The sequence below is a fragment of the Strongylocentrotus purpuratus genome, unplaced genomic scaffold (assembly GCF_000002235.5).
Source record: "Strongylocentrotus purpuratus isolate Spur 01 unplaced genomic scaffold, Spur_5.0 spur5_scaffold_9, whole genome shotgun sequence".
Classification (NCBI taxonomy): Eukaryota; Metazoa; Echinodermata; class Echinoidea; order Camarodonta; family Strongylocentrotidae; genus Strongylocentrotus; species Strongylocentrotus purpuratus.
The window spans coordinates 17,555,095-17,577,746 of NW_022145615.1; the positions used below are offsets into that span (position 1 = coordinate 17,555,095).

Genomic DNA, 22,652 nt, shown 5'->3' on the forward strand with positions numbered 1-22,652 from the left:
ACTTTTTCAAACTTGTTTTCATTAATCATTAACATTTTACAATGAACTATACATGTACATCTTAATTGTAAATGTTATGTACTACATATCTCAATGACATCTCAAAGGCAGAACTAACCGATGATAATTATAATAATATGCTTATTAAAAAATTTCAATGGATTTTGAAAGAAATGTTCTGAATTAATTGCCTTTAACAACCTGGTATCAGGTAAATTTCTCTCCATAACCAAGTCTGTAATTAGATTACTTCTTCTAAAATACTCCTCTCCTTTCAGAGATGCTAAAGTTAGGTCTATATACAATACATGACCTGATATACTGCAGACTTTGGCGTTTTCACGACAGGGGTTAAACGCACAAAAACAGACTATGGTTTTCTAGAAATGACATATTGATGCACAGTTTGTAAAGCAGGGATGCCAGTTAGAATTGATCAGAGGGCCTGAAAATCACCTAAAATGAGCTATTTTCTACACAAAAAAAGCCTAAACTATGGTCTGAAAATAACTTGCCAGGGCCTGAATTCAAGCTATTGCCTGAAAATTGGCATCCCTGGTAAAGATTCAAGATTCAAGATTAAGCCTCACCTTAGTGACATCTGCAATGAACACTTGCATTGGCTCTTCTCCATTGACATCCTGCACGGTGAACTCATCACCAAAGTCACAGAAGCAGTAGCTGTACAGACCATATACATCAGCTGCTATGAACTGAGAGAGACAGCAAAGGACAAGTTGAAGGGGGGTGTAACATTGCATATACTGGTTAACGCCATCTACGACTTCTGCACGTAAACGAATGGACTTGATCGACGGTCAGCGTGCTAGTGTTCACGAAACAGACCAAAGTTCTCCTTATGCTTCGGTCTGGCGTATGTTGCACGCACATAAATACTGCGGTCGCGTCGTCCGTAGTCGTATTATACCCGATGGCCCCGAGTCAGGCCACGGGAAAGACACGTAGTCTCGTTAGGCTACACCCCCTTTAAAGTCAATCAACACAGTCATTCATCGATATAAAATAAGCTCAGGATTTAAAATAACTGGGCCCTGTTTCTACAATAACAAATGCTAAATATCTATGATAAATAGATAACAAATTTTCTCTCAGCCAATCAAATGCGGCGATTTCAGTAGCTTATAACAGTGATTGTAACTAGTTATTGATAACAAGTCTTATGAGACAGGGCTCTGGCTTCATGAGGAAGCACCATGTGTGTACATGCATCAATGCTTCCTCCTAAGAATATCATCTCTTAATTGTTTACAAATAATGTTATTCATTCTAATCAGTTTATTTTTTCATCATGTCAAAACAAACATTACTCTGGCTCAGCTATTAGACTAATTTGATCTAATCATATAAGTTTCTACTTTACCAGTGAATTATATCTTTTCTAAAACATATACATGTACCTGCTGATTCAGTCACAATGTATTAAAAAAAATATCTTATGATGAAACGAGATACAAGTATTAATAGCTATTGTCCTTGCCCTCCCCAATTTTCATATAAAATAATTTTCAAATTTAAATTGTTTCCATTATGTTTCTTGAGAATGTCACATATCAAAGCTCACATCTTAACGTATTCAACAACGGCTCTAATTCAAACAGCCTGTCTTTCATTCTTGAGTTACAAAAAACACCAAAAACATCAAATTTTATTTACCAGTGATCGCTTTCAATCATTAGAATGTACTCAGTCAGAGACTCCCGTCTAAAATATCAAATCTTCATCAAACACTGACAAATTTGAAGGAAATTGGTATATACAGTCAAAGGCCATCCAACTAAAACAGAGAAAGTGGCCACTGTACACAGGTAGCCTTTCTAGACGGGTTGTACAAAACACATTTCGTTTTCAAGGAGACAAAATACATAGACACTAAGTTCTTTTCCCGGCATCCATGTGACTCTTTTCCAAATGCATGTACTCTTGTTTTGTATTCAATGATTTTCTTTGCTTTTGCCGAATAAATAATAATAATAATAATAATAATAATAATAATAATAATAATAACAACAAGTTTGACTGTACCTTGATTTGAGGGGTCTGAGCCCTACAGAACTCATTGATCTTAAGCTGAAGACCGAGCGGTGTTTCTGTTAGGACGACACACTGGAACTGTTTGAGGAAGGTCAGGTCAGAGTTGTCAGCTAACGTCTGTTGACTCAGCTTGATGCTCACATAGGGGTTCAACTCAGCCAGTCGGCTATAAGTTGCTTGAGCCCTTACAACAACAATTAAAATGGAGCAAATCATTAGAATACAGGGAAAACTTGACATAGCGAGATCTGCTATAGCGAGGTAACATTTACAACAAGGATATTGTCACAGGCCCAAATCAATTTATGTGTAATTCTATGGCGGCATGAACCTCTTATGACGACTTTTCGGCTATTATGAGCTAAAACAAAGAAAAACATTGTTAAAGATAAACTTGAGTTCTGGTAAAAAAAGAAAATGAATTCTCACAAAATCTAACGAAATATACACTGAATGTTCAAGATTACAAATAAATGTCATGTGCCAAACAATTTGGGAAGAAAATGTATACTGGCTGAGTAATGAGCATAGAAAGATTAGGAAATCAGGGTAGTACTAGCCCCGACACCATGTGTGTTGTCCCATATACATCTTTCTGTGTAAGTGATTGTTACTTTACCAAGACTCTGCCAAATTTATGATGATTTTGATGACTCCAAAACCTTGCATTACACACCATTACTTACATGCTATATGATCAACTTTTCTGATCCATTCCACACCTTTTCTTTCACAATGCAATCGCATTACCAGAACTCAAGTTTAACTTTAATCATTCCTGTTATAATGAGCAATTTTCACTGCTCTTCAATCGTAAGACAAAAAATTGGAGCACAACCTTCTTTTGCCCCAAGATTATTGCACACAAATCACATGGTTCGCGGTTGGAGTCCCAAGACATTAATGTACATTTGCTACTCTCCACCCAGGTGTTAAATGGGTACCCGGTAGGATGAAACGCTATTATATTACACAAATAAAGTGTTTACCTGGTCTTGTTGGCTTTAGCATCCTGTTCTCTGAGGAAGAACTGTGTTCCCAGATCTTTCACACTGCAGGACTTGCCATCATTGATCGTCAAGGACTGCAACAGACACAAGAAATAAATAAGATATATAAAAAGGTGATCATTAAAGGAAGGTGATCATTAAAGGAAAATGAAGATAGGAAAACAAATGACACAGGTCCATAATCAGAAAATTCACTAGGATGTAGGACATCCTTAACCACTAAATACATATAATATATAAAATACAAAATGAAATATATATTCAAAATAAATACTACTGTGGCCATGTCCATAGATAAATCTACCCATCATCTACCTGATCAAGTTAAAAAATCAGAAAATGCAAGTAAAACGAAAAAAGTAAGTAGTCTATTTGGAGCCACAAACTCTGCATTATATGAGTTAACAACCTTGTGGCTACAAACAGACAAATTGATATATCCCTAGGTGTAGAGACTATTAAATGCTCATTTTTTTAATGCAAACAAAATCCTTGTGAAAGTTAATTTCCTCTTAAGAAATGCTAACAGCAAATCTATGATGGTAATAATACAAGGCGCTGTTTTCAAAGAGCTTGAATGTGAATAGGATACCCCCAAAAAAAGACATACACACACAAAAAAAAGAAGTGTGGAAATCATTCATGTTATATTGCTTTGATATGCTTGGGTTAGTGTAGATTAAGTTTTAATTACCTTTTTTATTATCAGATAATCAAATAAACTGAATTATATTGATGTACACAATAGTATCTCAATAAAGAGATTTATCAAGTGATCACATGTTTCTTACCTTTATTCCAGCAAGTACAATATTCTTGGCTGTATGAGTAGAAAATACAAGAAAAATATTTAAAATTCTCATATAATCAACATCATTTAAGGGTGTAAAGCATTCATTCTATGAAAATCCAGCCAAAATAAAGTCACACAATTTGCAAACCATTTGACCCTAGACTTGATCAATGCAAAAGATATTGGTATAGCTTTACCCTGAATATTTCCTTTCTTAATGTAAAAGTATATCTTGCATGACCCTCAGTTAGACTGACTAAATACTACATGCAGATATAATGGCAACAGCAGAGTGTACTCAGATTTACACTGTGTAAAAAAAAGTAATTTACCTGATTTGAAATAAAACAAATACATGATAATAACAGATACCACACGACATTGAAGTATTTTTTTTTAATTGCCAAAAAGAGGATGCCCCTTTTAGTAGAGGTACATGATGTGCAGCACTGTTATAATTAAAAGAGTTACCTATTTCTACCCCTATTCCACCGAGTCCACTGAGAAAGACATTAGAGGTAGCCATCTGTTTCATAGCATGGTCTCCAAGGACATAGCGCTGACGGCTGCAAGAAAAAAGGGAGAGAAGGGTTAGCATACGGTAAAATACCACCTCGCTTTGAAGAAATAGGTGCATATATGTTAACTCTTTATTCAACATGGAGTCTGAATTTATGTAATGTTTGTGACCCGTGTTTTCTTATTATCCATTCTCATTATCAATATTTATTATAAACAGCTCAATTTGTAGACACACATACAAGAATTAACTCCGACTTTAAATACAATCATTATGAAATATTGTACTCATAAGCTTTGATTAATATTTTTGATGTGTAATAATTTGATTGTTATTCATTTATTTATGTATCAAAGCCTGCAGTGTCTGTGACTTTGTGCACATTATTTCTACCATTGTTATCTATCCGTTTGTATTTTTATTTTTATTTGAAATCAAACCTCAAGTTTTGGTTGCAATCAAGAAATTATGATAACAATGGAATTGAAACGCAGGACTGCCACTTTGTTAGGAATATATTATAGATGTACCTGTGATAAAAGTCGACTGTGGCAGTCCCCTGATTGGTCCATTGGTTGACCAAAGCAGGCAAAGAGTTAGTGTTTGCAAGAACAACACGTTAGACAAAGTAAAAGTATAACTTCACCATTATCCTTCCCCTGTTGATGAACAATTCTACTTAGAAATTATTTTGAAATTGTAAACCAAAACATGGAGATATATCTAAATGAGGAGGTAAGAAACAAGTTAAGATTTCCAAACCTATAAAGGCTGTCATCAATGTCTGCGTTGTCAGCCATCTTGGTATGCTTGGATGCTGGGACGTTGTCCGGGGCAAGACCGTGTTTAGGAGATGTCTCTTTTTTAGTTAACTGAAAGACAAAAGAAAACAACTTCATAGTTCAGGGAGATGAAGTTTGGTATAATTCTCAATACTACGAAACAAATAACAAAATCAAAATGGAAAACAGCACACACATACACATGTATGATATTTCCAACATCATATTAGCTTCTGGTTGCACGGATGAAAGCATTCCCTGTCTGTCAAGTGTCAATGTGTAAAATTCCCTTTTTTTTTACGTACATTCCTCGTGTAATATGTCATGCAGTATAGCAGATAAGATTTAGTCCTATCTTGTATGCATTATTTTCATAATCATGATGTATCAAAATTCATGCATATATATGCCTTTGTGAAGCGCCTCATACATATTATTTCATTCACCTGTTACAAATAAATGTATTTTAATGGTCAGAATTCAAATTGCATACATTAGCTGTTGCTAGTTAGGACAAACACTATGGCTTGCCCCATGTGAAAACATATAATATACGCAATTTACATTCTGACTATTGAAATCAAATTATTAAAAACAGGAGAATGAAATAATTTGTATCGGGGCACTTTAGTTTAAATTTGTTTACAATTCAAAGTGGCTTAAAAGATTAAAGACATTTTGGACATATTAACTTGTCTGAAACCACATAAATAAATACACGCCATTTATTATACCGCCCAGTGAGTAAATAGTTACAGAAAAAAAAATATCTGAGGAGATACGTACGGGATAAAAACTAAAGAGGGATGGTTTTGAAAGATAAATGACACTATTTTTATACCAATGACCTATCACCCAAATTAGGAAGATCTCCTCACATCACAAATATCATTCATAACATTCAAAATATTAAAGTGTATGAGGTAGACATTGTGAATGAACCTGTACATCAAAGTAGCTCTCTTGCCGTGGATTTTAGCAAAATTAAAGCAGCATTATGAAATCCACCGTGACTGTAACTTGGAGAGCTTGATCAGCCGTACATTGCCGCTCTAGAAACACAAGTGATTGTAAATTTTGTACAAGATATCATTTATCTTATGGTCACACACACATACATACCGGTATAATATATTTATATATATATATATATATATATATATATATATATATATATAAGGTATGCAAGGCCTCTAGGGGGCACTAGAACAAAAAACTCATGGAAGATTCCAAATTGTTTATTCTGTGTGAGTACTTGACTGATAAGCTTTCAGAGTAAAGTCCAATCCCTTAGTTATTTCTGGTCATTTCTAGACACTAAAATTTTTTCAAAGTTGCTGGACAAGTAGAATGACTTAAAACAGGAATAAACATGTTTCATGTCTGCAAACAGAGTTAAAATCCCAATTTTTAGATTAGACATGTTTAATATAAAAGAATTCCCCCAAAGAGCATTTAAAGTGAATAGTGATTAAATTTGCCTTCCATATTTACAGTTTTCCTAGGTGGAGATGGGTAGAGAGAAAGAGAAAGAGAGAAAAAAGATAGGGAGAAAATGAGAGAGGAGAGAGAAATAAATAAATATACAAGGGGAGAGAAATAGAGGGTACTTTGAATCTAGGCCCCATTACCTATTTCCCCTTCTAGATTAGCGTTCACATTAAGTGTTTCTATTCTACTTGTTTGGAATTTTAGGTAATGAATCAATTTATGTGAATGTTTTTTGCTTTAGCAAGAAAACTATAATGTGGACTGTGGATTACATGGTTTGCGGTTCAAGCCCCGCCGTAGCACTAATGTCCTATGGAAAGACATTTACCTAGCTCTACATTTGTAACTCTCCACCAAGGAGTCAAATGGGAAACAAGGGAAGGAATTCGTTGATTCTTGAATGTTGGGATTAACAAAATAGGCAGCCTAGCAGAGCTGGGTTTGTTGACCAAATTGAAATTGATATGTACGAGATTTAAAAAAAAAAAAAAAAAGTCCACAAGTCCAAAAGCCAGTGTGCAATGTTCGTTGGGTGTAGGAAGGGGGGGGGGGATTATATACTGTTTATACTATCATAGTCGACTACGGACACTTTTTAATTTCATATTTTTCATTTTTGTTTACATCACTATTCATGCAGGGGAATGGATGTTAAATATCATGCAAGACGTCTAGGTGATATCCACTCCAGCAAAGCATAGAGAGTCAATGCTATTGTGTATTGACCTCTAGCACTACCCTACGTGTTAATAGGCAGAATTGCACGCACGAATAGTCCATACACACATAACACACAAATGTACGCAATATCGATGTGGCTGATCGGCAAGTTTGACAGTAGACTCACGATTTGAATTTTTAAATCATTCTTTCTAACATCGGTAAGTTGAACAAATTGTCTTTTCCTGCTACTTAGGTGCCATCAATTGTCACTAAAGTACCGATTTTTAGTGAAATCAGTTGAGTTTTTTGTACGAGGTGTTTGAAATGTTGAGAATCAATGGCACGTAGGGTAGCATGCCCAGTATTCGGTCCATTCCCAGTATTCAGTCAGACAGCCATTTCAACAGCTGTAACAATTAAACAAATAATTTATCAAGCCCCTTGTTTTATTATTCTCTAGAAAGAAAACATACAAATGCATAATTATATACGTAGAAGGTGAAAGTTGAAGTTCCTCCTTCTATACACTTTCTCAAACTCCTCGAAGGCTCTCCAACTTTCTCTCCCTCCCCCATCTCTCTCTCTCTTGATTTTAATGTTTGTTTTACCTTAATACCGGTACTTATTTTTAAATAGATTGTACCCTCTTCTTCTCTTGGTACTTTTTTAATGCATTGCAATCCTCCTTCCGTCTCTCTAACTGCTCACTCTCTTTCTGCATGTCTCTCTCTCTCTCATTCTCAATAATGTACCTTTTCTTTAATTCTCTCTCTCTCTCTCTCTGTATCTCTGTCTCTCTCATTCTAACTGCTTTCTCACTAGTGTACCTTTCTATTCTCTCTCTCTCTCTCTCATTCTAACTGCTCACTCTATCGTATTTTTTTTTCTCTCTCTCTCTCTCTCTCATTCTATATTTGTGTGTCTTTTCAACAGCTCACTCTCTCCCTAACTGTGCTCTATCTATTATCTGTTCTTCTATCTACTCTCTGTCTTTCTAACTTTCTTTCTATACGTAATATTTCTCCCCTTCGTACATCTACACACTACATCAGAAGGTTAATTTCCAGGGTGGGTAACTGTGTAAAAAGTGTTCTAGTATTTTTAATCAAATCAAATTAAATTGATCATCTGACATCAGTAGACATCTGTCCGAAATATTGTCTTCCTTGGTAGTTTAGTACAGATATCGTCACTGTTTTCACGAAGTGACGGTAGTGAAAAAAAATTGCATTCACTTTGGGTTACGATTTTCCTCACTACCGTCACTTCGTGAAAACAAGGACGATATATATATATATATATATATATATATATATATAGGCCTATAACAGGTGACCCGTGGAGGAATGCAGGAAATTCAGATACTTCCACAGTTCTAGAAGAATAAAGACTACTAGAGTAAACCGATGGTGAGAGTCTGAACACAATTCAGAGGAAATAAAATAAAATACAACGAACTTAAACTTAAAGTAAACAATGTCAATGCTACGCGAAATTAGGCTACTTATCGTATTTGTATGCATACACTTCGATAGAGTCACTCATACTGTAGTTAGCATGACGTTTATGGTGTAAATATATGATAAATATACAAATAATACCCTTTTTAAGTAAGACACTCGTTGTTAACTTAAGTTTAAGACGTTATCGTGACTGTCAATTTCAAGCTACAATTAACAAGATAATATAATTAATTATGACTAGCAGACTAAACGTTAGAAATTGAATCTAATAGTCTTGTCAAAACCTACTCCAAAATATTACATAGCATGGCCTTGGATTGCTATAGGTTTTAGTATAGATTATCAGCAATTGAAATGATCAGAATCAGATTGAATTGCATTTCCATTGGCATTATGCCATACGTGATACGTACATGATATACAACACATGGGACTACACAGAGCACTAAACACTAACTACTTCCAACTTCCAACCTGCTTTTAAATTACATAGAAAGCATAGTTGAACTTTCGAATGTACTGTCCGTTAACATTCTTTATAATACTGGTTTGAGCAATTAATTGCAGCACATGTAGGCATTTTCAATGATTACATTCCTCAAAACAAAGTTCAGAAACAGAACGTGCAGTCAAGTTGTACACAAATCTGTATTCCAACCCTCTCGCACATCGATTTTTCGGAAGTGCAACATGGCGGACCCACGCAGTCAGTTCTGTGAGCCAATGAAATGTCCAGGTGTAGTGGTTCTACCCTAAAGGTACAGCTTTTAATACACAGCCAGGATTAATGCAGCTATGTGTGGGTGATATCCAGCCCTTACGGCTATGAATAAGCATTAAGTGACTTAGGCTGTGCAGAGATCTCAAAACCATAATGAGTTAATTTAGTGGAAATTCCCCAGACAGTATCAATGCATGCATGTGAACAGCCCCACCCCCCCCCCTCCAAAATTACCCGACACGAAATAAAACGAACGGGACTAAAGTCAAACATATCGGCAAAGTCATCGGTTATTTAACAACTTCTGAACATGTATACTTCGTCTAGATTCACATAAAACACCAGATCACACAACAGGCATACATGCAAATGGATAATCCATTAATACAAGTATAATATAACAACAACATGACTCGTTAACTTACTAGTTTTGCAAGAGAATGGGCGATGAAAATGACGAGAGTCAACTAATAGGCTTGAATCAAGACACACTGATATTTAGGGAAAACATGAAAGCGATAAAACTCTTCGATCATGAATGAACTGTTTGTGACTAGTGTGTATTATAGAAAATCCTATATTGGCAGGGAATGGCAGCAATAAGCTACCACTCAAGTAGCTTCTTGGTAGCAGCCTAGCAGCCTATTATATAAGTACATAAATATGTCTATAAACTCATATAGCACAATTTTAGTTAGTAGAAATTCGTACCATCTTCAGTGGAGGAAGAAAACACACACAGAGAACACGTCGAGAAGAACGTCACTTTTCGACTCGCTTAGCGCTTGGCGACGTAACTCGTCCTCCGACATATCGCCAGTCATTATAAGGGGAGGGTCATAACAAAACAAACTTTGTTATGATTATGTTTATGTTTGTATAAACTACAACTATGGAAATTGCTTTGCTTTTATGTTATATAATTATGTACGAAGAGAAATTGGAGTTTTGAGAAATAAATTCATAGAGTACAATTGAGTTAGGGCTATGCATGCAGGCATGTCCAAACATTCTTTACAAAATTAATGTTCGGAGTCAGTGGCGTACGTAGTGACTCCACCCATCGCGGGAAACATTGGGGTGGGGCACATGTCCTACTCGGAAAATGAATTGCGAATTTACAGGGCTTTTGATTATGGGAGGTGGTCCAGTCGTCTTATTTTCTCGTCATTTTCCCTTTCTCCTTTCCCATTTTTTCTTGGTTTTTCCATACTTAATTATTTTACCATTCGATGAAGGGGAAAGGCGGGGGGGGGGGGGCGTCATCCCCGAGCCCCTAGATAATATATAAGGTAAAATAACATTGATTTGTTGTTGTACGAATGCAATTTTTGGTACAGGGCTTTATAGGACGATCTTTATCTTTATCTGAACGACCCTAGGGTTGGAGCCCCCAGCAAAACATTCATATAGGGGTGATTTGGGGCAGGGGCGTTATATATTTTTTATGGGCTCCGGGATGACGACCCCGCCCCCACATCTTTATATTAATGTGTTACCGAGTGCTCCTATATAGGCTAATATCGTTCAGTAGGTCCTAAGGAAGCCCTGTACCATCCGCCGAGTAACGATAATTTCGCTAAGCCACCTGACTAATATGGACATGATTAATGTGAAGCATAAGACCGATGTCCAACTCTGCTGCAAAACTTAGTCATTAATATTATGCATATTTGAACTCTCAGACTAGTGCAAATACTACCATGGCAGCCAGGAAAAGTAAATAATGATTCTTTTTAACGACAAAAATGTCAAAGGCAAACAGTTTGTTAATATGTGATGTGAACAAATATCTAAGGTTAAATTGTGTTTTGATAGTGTTATCAACCTGCGAAAAAGGGTGCTCAAAATAATAATTTCATATCATTCTTTCCATTTCCCCCTCAAACTGATGTTGTTTATTGCTTATGATATTGGCTTCTTGTATAGAGCCCGTATTTGATATGTACTCCTATATTTATCCGGTTTAATACAGAGGATACCATTATTGGTCCCAATAGCGATTAAGGAATATTATTAAAATTATGTAGGCCTCTAGTCATATTTTCTAGTGATTTTTTACATTACTTAGTATATACATTCCTGACATTGTGATTTTAAGAGAGGAATTTAATTTTCCACTAAAAAAACATACATTATATACACCGACTTAGTTCGTGTAAATTTTGGTTCTCATAATGTCTCCTATTGCTGCCCTTTTAATCTATCATTCTCTTTCTCTCTGTTTAAATATTTGGTTAGTGTTTGATATGTGCAACGTTTTATGTGATATTTCTTTCAATGTTGACGTATTACACATCATATAATTTTAGATAAGATAAGATAAGATGCATTATTGGTCTGTAGGCCTATATTACGAATAATAAATTTTACAGCGCAATTTAAAAATGTCTATTCTTCGAAAACATTTTTATTTTTAATCATGCTACGGTCACAAAGGTTCGTACGAATAATAGTTTCGTACGAATCTCCCCGTTTTTCCATAATTTTGTCTTCCCGAATTTCCATTGTCTGAAAATCGTCCGTACGGCGTTCGTAGCAGTTCGTAATGGCATTTGTGACGGAGGCTTAACTCATATCAGAAAATTTGAATAAGAATGTGAGACAGAATTATCAGCAATGGTTTTAACCGTCAACTACCTTCAAAACTAACATTATAGATAGCACTTTTTTTGTAAGGCGTGGATAAATGTTGAAAATAGAAGCAAACAAAACGATGGAAGTTCAACTGCTTTCCTCTTCCCTCTCTCTCTCTCGCTCTCTCTCTCTCTTTTCTAACACACACACACACACACACACACACACGCACGCACACACACACACACACACACACACACACACACACACACACACACACACAAAACCACACACACATTCCCTCTCCAATAATTTCTATCTCTCTTTCTCTCTAAATAGGTGTCGTTGCTAACATTACTAAGTTGTTACATTACAATAATATAGGCTTTTGTGATCATGTCGTTCCTCCTAATTTCCATCCTTATTAGTCCTTCTTCCCTCTCTCCTCGTATCATTCCTTCAACCTATCAAACCACGATGCTCTTTCTCCCAATCATTCCTATGGGTTTCATAGTCATTACCACATTCACCGGGGCCTACAGCTTTACAAGCATGCTTTCATGTAGATCCCACCATATTTCTCTCAGTTCAATCAGTACTCTATATTGACCGCTTATCTTTATGTTATTTATGTATGTATCATTGATTGTAAATTTCATTTTTTTTTTTTAAATTGTATTTAATTTTTGAAATGTATATGTAACATGAGAAATATGAAATTTTATGAAATGAAATGAAAATGAAATGATATTATCTGATCTTCCTATAGCTATACCAAGTCCCTTTAAATATCAATTGCTCAATTTTTAGCTTAAAAAAAAGAGAGCATCCTTTCTACTCTCATTACGTCACCAAACTCATATATTATTATACACACAAACAAAACATATATTTTAAAATCAAATTACTTTATTTTAACCAATAATTGGGCACACGAACAACAATTGATACAGAGACGATTTAAAAATTATGATTATGAAACAGGAATAACACTCTTTGGCTGATTCATTCCAAATTCTTTCTGTCAAATAATTCCTTACTTAAGACATGTGGTAATTGTATCCACTCGTGGTATTCGCTGTTGTGATATTACGCAAGTATAATACTTAATGCCTATTACGGGTGGCCAACCCGCGGCCCGCGGGCCGCATGCGGCCCGCTAGCTTTTCTGATGCGGCCCGCGGAGCATTGAAGAAGTGATAATAAAAATAGCTCATAAATGAAATGCGGCCCGCATAGCAGCGATGTAATAGGGTAAAACATTTACAAACAGCTGTATTTCTATAATTTGTTCCCATCATTCACAACATATTGAATTGTTACGTGGTTGATGCTAAACTCCTAAAATTTCCTCTCATTACATTACATTAACGACATTAACACCCGGGGGGGGGGGGGGGTATTCACATATCACATACGGGGGTGTCCGCTCTAATGGATGACTTTGTCACACACAAAATCCATAAACATGGGTCCTACTTCTAACAAAAATATCATTAAAAATGGGTCCGTTTTTTCAAATTTGTTGGGCGTTTGCCATGCAAACACCCCCAAACACCCGAAAAACACCCGAAAATTGTGGGAAATGGGTCTTTTTTTCGAGAAAAATGACCCTTAATAACGGATAGGGGTTCGAGGCTGCAGGTGCGTACACGTATTGCATGAGGGTTTTTCTTTTTTTTTTTGGGGGGGGGGGGAGAAGACTATCTATGGCCCGCCAGGTTATGCTAATCGTTAGCTGTGGCCCGCGAGCTTTAAAAGGTTGGCCACCCGTGTATTAAACAACAAATTTAGTATCTTGAAAGTAGCAGTACTTTTTAGGGGCTAGACACAATGTATCATTAGTGATCATACATGTACATCTGATAGGGGCGGCATGCATGGCTAGGGTAAATATAAGTGAATCACCTTGAGTACTTATTTCCAAACTCCAACACCAATTAAAAACAGTCAATGGACAATAAAACCATTATAAAACTATGACATTTCAATCAAACGATTAAGAAGATTTATTAAAAAAACAGGTATAGCATTAAATGCTATACACGGTACAGACTACATAAAAACATATTAGTGGATAAGTGGAAAGTGGTGAACACAATGAAAGCCAGGTGTTTGGCTTGCTTCAGTTAGATGCTAGTTGTTTTAATGTGTGCCATGCAATGTCGCCTTTCCCCGATGTACACTGTAAGTGGACACTTCTATACCATTACCATGTGTGTTGCACACATTTCTTATGTTGCATGTATTATATATTTCTGGTTAATTTTGTTGTTTTAATTGATTAGTTTACATAGCATCATTTGAGCAGCAGCGAACTAAGTTGATTGGCCTTCTTGGGACTCTCCTTGAAGGGCCTGCTTGTGTGACCAGCTGTCATCAATTAACTGTCTATACCTGAACAGGCTTTTGTTCCCAATCGCAATATATATAAATTACAAAGTATACTTTAATACACGAAATAAGATAATATACAGTTAAATAGCCCACAAATATACTCAGCAGTCATATCACACGAAGCGTACTATAAACAGTTTTGTCTACACTGATTCTTTTCGTTTATACATTAATAATAATGTAAATGAAACCAAACGCAGCCCCTTGAAGTAATACAAATGGGTGAAATGTATGAAATACAAGTACAGTTTTGTGCGGTTGCGTGCTATAAAAGGCAAACTTGGATATTAAAGCAATATAACGCTACAAGTATAATGACTGAGTACTCTAAATTTCTGTCCTCATGATTATTCTTCTAAAAATAAGAGTTTTAGGGGGAATGTGATTTCTTTTTAATTCAGAGATAAATTTTGAATAATAGAATATGACACACTCTAAATCATACGTGATCATGCATGAATTTTCAGTTGATAAATAACCATGTTAACAGCGCTGTGACTGGAATTTGACTATTATACATCTATTCTATATCATTGTTCACTCTTATTCTATGTTCATTATGTTAAAAAAGATAATTATTTGTTTCTTACAGACATTGATAGGAATACATGTTCACCATTTCACAATAAATATAAACACATAAGGTTGTCGTACAAAACAGTTTTTAACAAAATCTTGATTATTGGTTATGAGTAACTGAGTCTATATGATTATGCATTTATCATACGTAAAGAATAAAGAAATGGAGCAAATTTGATAAAACATCTGGGAACCTCTCAAACCAGAAGAATAGCAGCGAGGATGACTCCTAGGCCAGCGGACATGGCTATAATAAAGAGAGAAAATATGATATTATATTATTAAGCATGTGTATGGTTGTTCACTAAAACAATAGTTGGTTTATATAAATGACACAAAAAGACGGAAAACACATCATATGCCTAAGTATGAAGCTTAAATTGCGTGGTTGTTACTGAATTGAACAAGATAGTTCATGTGTATTATGGGAAAGTGAGCATTGTAAATTTCCCCATGCTGCCCCTTTCCGTTCGTTTGCATAATTCCGATTCCTCATGTCTGCCTGGCTATGATATTATTGACTTGAATACACTTGACATTAGGCCTAACAAAACAGAGATGTTGTATTGCCCTTTAGGTGCCAAAACATGGTCGGTCGGTCGGAAATCTTTCTTTTTTTATTTAATTTTTTTCTTTCTTTCTCTTTGGGCAGGTATTTCTCAGTTTGAATACTAACACATATTTGAATATCTAAAAAATAAAAAATAAAAAATAAAAATCCGACGTAGATTTCAAGATTTTGGGGTCGGTCGCAAAGGGCAATACAACATCTTTTTTTATAGGCTTTATGCAATACAAGAAGGTGAGAGTGAAAAAACTGTACCTAGCTTGCCCAGATTGACATTCTGCCCAGCCTTGGACGTAGTAGACTCAGGAGGCGGGGCGGTAGTATAGTCGTTAGCCGGAGTATACATCGTGTTAGCTGTGCATGAATATAGAGAGATAATAACATTCTGTCACGTAATTTTATGTGAAATGAAAGAAATATTCCCTTTTTTAACATAATTTACATAAACGTTACATGAGGTTCATCGATCCATCGGCACTACTCATAATCATTTCACTTTAGTCAATGTGAAAACTTTTTCTTTTTTATTCTTTCGTTAATACGTCCAGTATTTTTCATTTTGGTTTATAAGCAAATGATCTCTCAACGAAGTTTTAAATCAGCTCTAAAAGAAATCAATGTGTTCTCCCCCATTATCACCATCGTGATACTATATTTTGTTAATGCTTTGGGATGTGCTAGAAACTAAAGTATAAGTGATCAGAACAAAAGGAAGTCCATAAACAATAATGTGTAGACATGCTCGAAGGGATTGCCATCAACAGAAAAATGTGAAAAGGAAATAATCCTTTTACATCAAAGATAGAGATAGATAAAGATAAGGATAAAGATAGTCGATATAGAAGATTGAGGATGCATTATTTAATCGTAATTAAAAGCCTTTACCCTACACAAAGTTTATTAACCAAAAACTTACACATCAGAGTGAATTTCATGACGAAGGCTGTACTATTGCCACCAGAAGATGGTGTCAATGATACAGTGATGGTGTCTTGGAGTGTACTGTATGGGGTACGACTAAGAACAGTCGTGCCAGATGTTCCTGCTGGAGTCAATTCTACAAGGTCGGACTCAGATGAGATGTCCAGGTGTTGGATATTGTCATCTTCAAAGTCAAAGGTCGTGATTATCTCAAGGTCATGGAACAACGGAACATTGATATCCAATATCCAAGAACAAGACACGTTTGCTTCGTAGATGTCCGGGAAATTCTGTAAAGTAAAGAAAACCATGTTCTTAGTCAGAGCTAGCTGTCATTTCGGTTATAGACAAGACCCACGTGATGTCCCTATACAGTGCGTCCCAGAAAAAACAAAACCGAGAATTATCGATGTTTTATCATAACTTATCCACATCTATAATTAATAAATGACACATGTTTGGAAAGCTTAGATCCTCCTCTTTTATTTGATGCCATTTATATGATGCATATTTCACGCATGAGTGATTGACATAAATTTGAAGAGAGGAAACCAAAAAATCATTTGGCGGACGGTATCTGAATTTCAAAGAGAAAATCACATTTCTAGAAAGTTGAGTTTCTGCCCTTTCATATGACACCTCAGTCAGGAAAAATGACCTAGGAATAACAAAGTTCTGTTTGTTTAAAGTAATGCCTGCATTTCCTTATTTTCATTAAACGAATTCGTTTTCACTGGCTGTCTGTCGTTGCAACAAACGGAATTAACAAAAGACTTAACTCCGTTTCGTTGACAATCAGCCGTAGACGACAGACTTAATGCATGGCTGATCGTCAACGAAACGGAGTTAAGTCTTTTGTCAATTCTGCTAGTTGCTACGACAGACAGACAGTGAAAACGAATTCGTTTGATGAAATTATGGAAATGCAAGCACTACTTTAAACAAACATAACTTTGTCAAACCTTGCTCATTTTTCCTGATTGAGGTGTCATATGAAAGGGCAGAGACCCACCTTTCTAGAAATGTGATCTTCTCTTTGAAATTCAGATACCGTCCGCCAAATGATTTTTTGGTTTCCTCTCTTCAAATTCATTTTAATCACTCATGCATGAAATATGAATCATATAAATGGCATCAAAATGAAAGAAGAGGATCTAAGCTTTCCAAACATGTGTCATTTATTAATTATAAATGTGAATAAGTTATGATAAAACATCGATAATTCTCGGTTTCGTTTTTTTCTGGGACGCACTGTATATATTAATAATAATAATAATATTGGATTCTTATATAGCGCACGTATCGACCTTGCAAGGTCCTCAAGGCGCTCCAACATTACCCGGCTATGCTAGGCTGCCGATTTCGACGCTCACAGCATTTTATGTAGTGCACGTTGTCCGTATGACATAAGATGATGATATACTATGAGAGACGATGAGAATGGTTTCATCATCCACCCTTGTAATGGTTTAATTGAAATAACATAATGTGAAGTGTGGGGAAAATGACAAAAGAGAGAGAGTCTCGTAACAATTAATATATGAAAGGATAGATCCTAATGGAATTTAATTAATTTTACAACAATGTGTCAATGACATCGCCTATCGGTTTTTCCCCTTAAAAAGGCTTCCCTTATTAAATGATATCTTTCACATTATGTATACTAGAAGAGATGTATACTTGCGGAATTTCAAAATGATATTCTAGGCCATTCAAAATATGATATGAACATACATTTGTAGATATCAGTTACAAATAACAGTTCATTTTTAAAATATCACGGATTTACTTGGTAATAATTTAGAAGAAATAAACAATCAGAAACACTTTGTAAAAGGTAACCACTTTTTCATAAATATCTTTTCTTTCAGATTTGTTTTTACATATATACTTTTCCATGTCATAATAACACCTTATCGCTCATATTATGTGTTAAAAAACTGGCAAACACTTTTTGTGATTGTCTGCAAAAAAATTATTTTCATAACCTATCAGTTATTTAAAAAAATAAAAAAATTGGTGGACCCTCCGACAGGCCAATTTATTGAAAATAAATCTCTGAATAACATATTTGAATACATGTACAAATGACTATCATATAATACTTCAGAATAAGATATCGACCATAATAAACGATGAATGAAAGCATAGCATATTGATAATAATAATATGATAATGACAATACTATACATACAGAACATGATGGTAACAAATATTTAAAAAAAAAACGAAAAACCTATCAGTTATGATCAATGCTATAACGTTCCCACTATCAGACCAATAAACAAAAACATCGTAAAAAAGGAAGTTTGTTGATTAAACAGTGATTTGTAAGATCATACTTATACGTACCGGTGATGTTATGTAATGTGGCTGATCAGGAATAATCTCCACCCGCTCCGACTCACATTGACCAATCACGCTGGCTATATAAATACAAATGAATTTCAAAAAAGGGTGAAAGAGAGGAAAGTCTTACTGGTAAATTTATAATTATTGCATTAGTAACAATATTAGTTATAGTAATTTGTGTTCATTCCTTTTATCTATAGTAAAATGATATAACAAACTAAGAAAATAAGAAAATTAAATTAAAAAAAAGAAAAAAAGAAACACATCATATTATCCCAGTAGCGACCTCATGACACAAGCGTTACTCTTGTTTGAAGAATACCCCATAGAATAAATTTAAAATCCCGTTTATTCAGCCAATTATTTCGTTAGTTCGTTCTCTGTATTTTTGTATCAGCGAATGGTTAAGACCCTATACAAAGACAAACACAAAACACAAAACAAACATTTTTGTTTGTAATGGTAACATACCACTGTAGACGCTGGTAGCCTCTTCTCCACCACACTGCTGTAGATCATCTCCTTGGCATCCCAGATCACAATCCCCTACAAGACTACGATTACCCAGTCCTGATCCACAGATGCAGTTGGAACCGTTGGTGAGCCCTAGGTATGGACTATCAGAGCATGCCTCGGCACAGGTCTGGATATTAACTTGCTGATCCCCTAAATCTGCCAGCGAACCATTGGTAAAGAACGGATCGGTAGCCGTTTGGGTATAACAGCCCTCATACCCGGGAACTGGGGGAAAAACATGAGCGGAAAGCTTTGAATATAATTATTCTCTACTTAGAATACGTATAATGCGCCAATACTTTGTGTGGTATGTCAGTAAGTGTGCGTGTGCTTGTAGCCCATCAATTGTGCGCCAGAGAGTTGACAAACCAAAAGAACAAAACCAACCCTCGGTTCGGTTCTCAATTCGTTAACGATTTTGAGAGTTTTTATCAATTACAGTATATGAACAAACAATCATGTAGATATGGAGTACGTGACACCTTCATTCACCTTTTACTAGCAAGAAGAGAAAACAGCCATTCAAATTAATCGCCATTAGATATTGGTGATGGTTAACAAATTGCTGACCAAACTAAATGTATTTAACAAGGCTTGTCCCCCTACACGTTCTAGTATAATGTCTATTCTTCTAGAGTAAAGGCTAAGTCCACTCCAAAAATAATTTGCTTATGATAGATGCAGAAAAACAAGAGAAACAGAGCAACAACCACAAAATGATTAAAATCGGATAACTAATAAGGAACTTATGAATTTTTGAAAAAGTATGAAAAAGAATGGAACAATGGAAATCAATACACAAATTGCCAATTTGGTTATCAGTTTGTGACGTCATTGCCTCACTATTTATCAATTGCTTTGTATCTTTTTATCCCATTTATTTCTATTTTTCTCCCCCAAAACTTGATTTCCTCAAGCCTTTGTCCAGGTTATATGGTTTGTATCATATTGCGTACATGACAATACACAAAATGTTATGAACTTTGAAGAATTGACACTATTTTCTGAATATTGTATGTTCATAATCATTGATTTTTATACAAAATAATACAGTAGTTCATTGTAAATCAAATATTTCATGATTTAACTGAAAAATTACTATACTAGTGCATTGACACAAACATATTATTATATCAATGTAACTTTGATGCTGGTGTGAGGAAATAAGATTCTTAGGGGGGAAATGGGAAATTTCTATTATCAATATAAAGAAATCAATTAGTGGATAGTGAGGCAATGACGTTATTATATACTCATGAGTGAGTTGCCAATTTGTCTTGTGATTTTCAAAGTTTTTTTATTTTAAAAATTCATAACTTTCTTATTAGTTGTCCGATGTTGATCAAACCTTTTTTTATTGGTTTGTGTGATTTTTCTGCTACTATTGAAAGTACGTTATTTTTGGAATGGACTTGCCGTTTCACACACTCACGCACACACAACCACAGCACACAATGGTAAGTTTTGGAGGTACTTACGTAAGCATGAGATTATGGGAACTCCCACACAGACTTCTAGGAATTTACAGGACAGCTGTAGACGAGAATCTGTGTTATTCTGTTCTTTCTTACACATTGCAAATCCAGGGGCTGCAAAGTCCATCACCTCGATGATCATTGAGCCCGTAAATCCTGAAACGTATTGATACATTAATGGAAGAATTATATAAATTATACTTAACATTAAAAAAATAATTAAAGTGAGGATACTAACGTTTTTAGTATTGTCGTGTGACACGCTGACATGAACTTATATAGGATATGTATAATAGTTGGGCTAGATTAGTGCTGTTTTCTATAGATTTTTCTGACAGTAAGACAACAATAATTATCATTTTGTTTTTCCTTTTTATGAATATTGACGTGCGACATGACTAATAATTGACCCCCGGATTTATTGCTGGTATTTCTTTATAGAACATGTGAGTACTATCCACGGTTGTATTTCAGTATAACACTTTGAAAATAGAAGGTCCTAGATGATATTACAATGAGTAACTATACTGTTGAATTATTAGTAATATTAAGAAAGACATTTTATACTGACCAAAATACTGACAGATAGTGTCTGCCATATCAGTGTTCCAGTATGTGTCTGTCATAGTAGCGTTCCAGGAAGTGTGATTTGCACAGATCTGAACATGCGTATAGTTCTCAAGATCCACCGTGGGGGCTCCATTCCAAATACCAGGCTCGCCATCAAATGTTACATCACCTTAAATCAAAAAGTGTAATATCAAAGCTCAAGAAAGTATGTTATTATTGGCCTACCCTTAAAGGCAGACTACATTTCTAAATGTAGGGAGGTTCAAGCTTTCATGCAGTGTTTCAACTGAATTAAATCATTTGAAATGATTACTCGAATAATTAAGTAAATCGAACAAAATAAACTGATTTTTTATTAAATCATAACTGTGTGTCTAAGAAATATCAGTACAGAGAATTGAGGAGAATGGTGTAAAATTATTCGTTGTGTTGCAGGAAGAGAAGCTATACTATAAATGATCTGAGAGATGTTTAAATTTGGAAGGGGGATCAGATGCACAACTGTGAAATCGAAGTAAAATCTATTTGATGCCATCTTGTATATCTTTCTATTTCGATTGATAAAGCTGCATACACATTTTAGATGAACAGACTGGTTTACTAACATATTTAAATTTCTGGATTTTTCTTTCCTAGGGACCTTGTGACGAGCTATTCCGTTAACATTTTTTAACGAATGAACTGCAATTATAGTTGGTATCCAGTCTATATACGTTACTTGTTGCTATGTCGGGCAAGCACGGACAAGCTTCCAGGTTGTCAGAAAAACCTTTGTTTAAAAGTATGCATGCAATTTGAATATAACTGTTAGTTAACAGGTCTATTGAAGCTGACAGATCGCTAACAAAATACAAAGATGGAGTCAATCTTTCGAAATACATACTTATCTCTTCGAATTCCGCTGAGGAGGATGCCACCAGGAGGAGACAAATATATAAAAGACGCATAGTGTATCCTGAATTATTTACTCCAATATCTGTTCGCAACCCCATTCCGATTCTTAGATGATCTTATCCCTGCTTGAATTATTTCCTTTTGCAATTCGAATCAATTTTCGATAACGATTGGTAAAGTGCTGACAGGTTTTCAGGTAGCCAAAAGTATTATAAACAAGAATGAGATGATACCAACAGTGAACGTCAACGCCTGTGCTATAAATAGAAATGATGCAGTCAATTTGAACACGAACCCACTGCATGCAT

The 22,652-nt window shown here is 35.2% G+C and overlaps 2 protein-coding genes across 3 annotated transcripts in view; both read right to left on the bottom strand.

The window, feature by feature from the left end:
• The window catches only part of LOC575276 (ubiquitin-like modifier activating enzyme 6), a 30,302-nt gene extending 20,066 nt beyond the window's left edge, over positions 1–10,236 (bottom strand). Inside the window, exons 1-7 of one of the 2 annotated variants that reach the window (XM_030976947.1) lie at positions 10,207–10,236; positions 5,138–5,247; positions 4,327–4,421; positions 3,854–3,882; positions 3,042–3,136; positions 2,044–2,236; positions 591–713 (exon numbers count right to left, since the gene is read on the bottom strand). In XM_030976947.1, coding sequence (XP_030832807.1) covers positions 591–713; positions 2,044–2,236; positions 3,042–3,136; positions 3,854–3,882; positions 4,327–4,421; positions 5,138–5,247; positions 10,207–10,209 — 648 coding nt within the window. In that variant the 5' untranslated portion in view covers positions 10,210–10,236. Of the gene's footprint in view, positions 1–590; positions 714–2,043; positions 2,237–3,041; positions 3,137–3,853; positions 3,883–4,326; positions 4,422–5,137; positions 5,248–9,920; positions 9,989–10,206 lie in introns of those variants that run through there. The other variant, XM_030976948.1, reaches the window with a different exon arrangement.
• A 3,340-nt stretch (positions 10,237–13,576) lies between these two features.
• Positions 13,577–22,592, bottom strand: LOC105444701 (kremen protein 2-like). The gene is made up of 8 exons (XM_011679289.2): positions 22,334–22,592; positions 21,452–21,619; positions 20,884–21,036; positions 19,361–19,630; positions 18,890–18,963; positions 16,533–16,827; positions 15,872–15,970; positions 13,577–15,295 (listed from the first exon to the last, which is right to left on the bottom strand). Exons 1-8 carry the CDS (start codon positions 22,440–22,442, stop codon positions 15,246–15,248), a joined length of 1,218 nt encoding a protein of 405 aa, XP_011677591.2. The 5' UTR covers positions 22,443–22,592; the 3' UTR covers positions 13,577–15,245.
• Between the last annotated feature and the right edge of the window lie 60 nt (positions 22,593–22,652).

Excerpts from the sequence above, each read along its gene's own strand:
- LOC105444701 (XM_011679289.2), bottom strand. The coding sequence starts at position 22,442 with ATGGGGTTGCGAACAGATATTGGAGTAAATAATTCAGGATACACTATG. Across the intron at positions 21,620-22,333 it reads AGCGGAATTCGAAGAGATAA|GTGATGTAACATTTGATGGC; the intron begins GTATGTATTTCG and ends TTTTGATTTAAG. Across the intron at positions 21,037-21,451 it reads CACTATCTGTCAGTATTTTG|GATTTACGGGCTCAATGATC; the intron begins GTCAGTATAAAA and ends AATACGTTTCAG.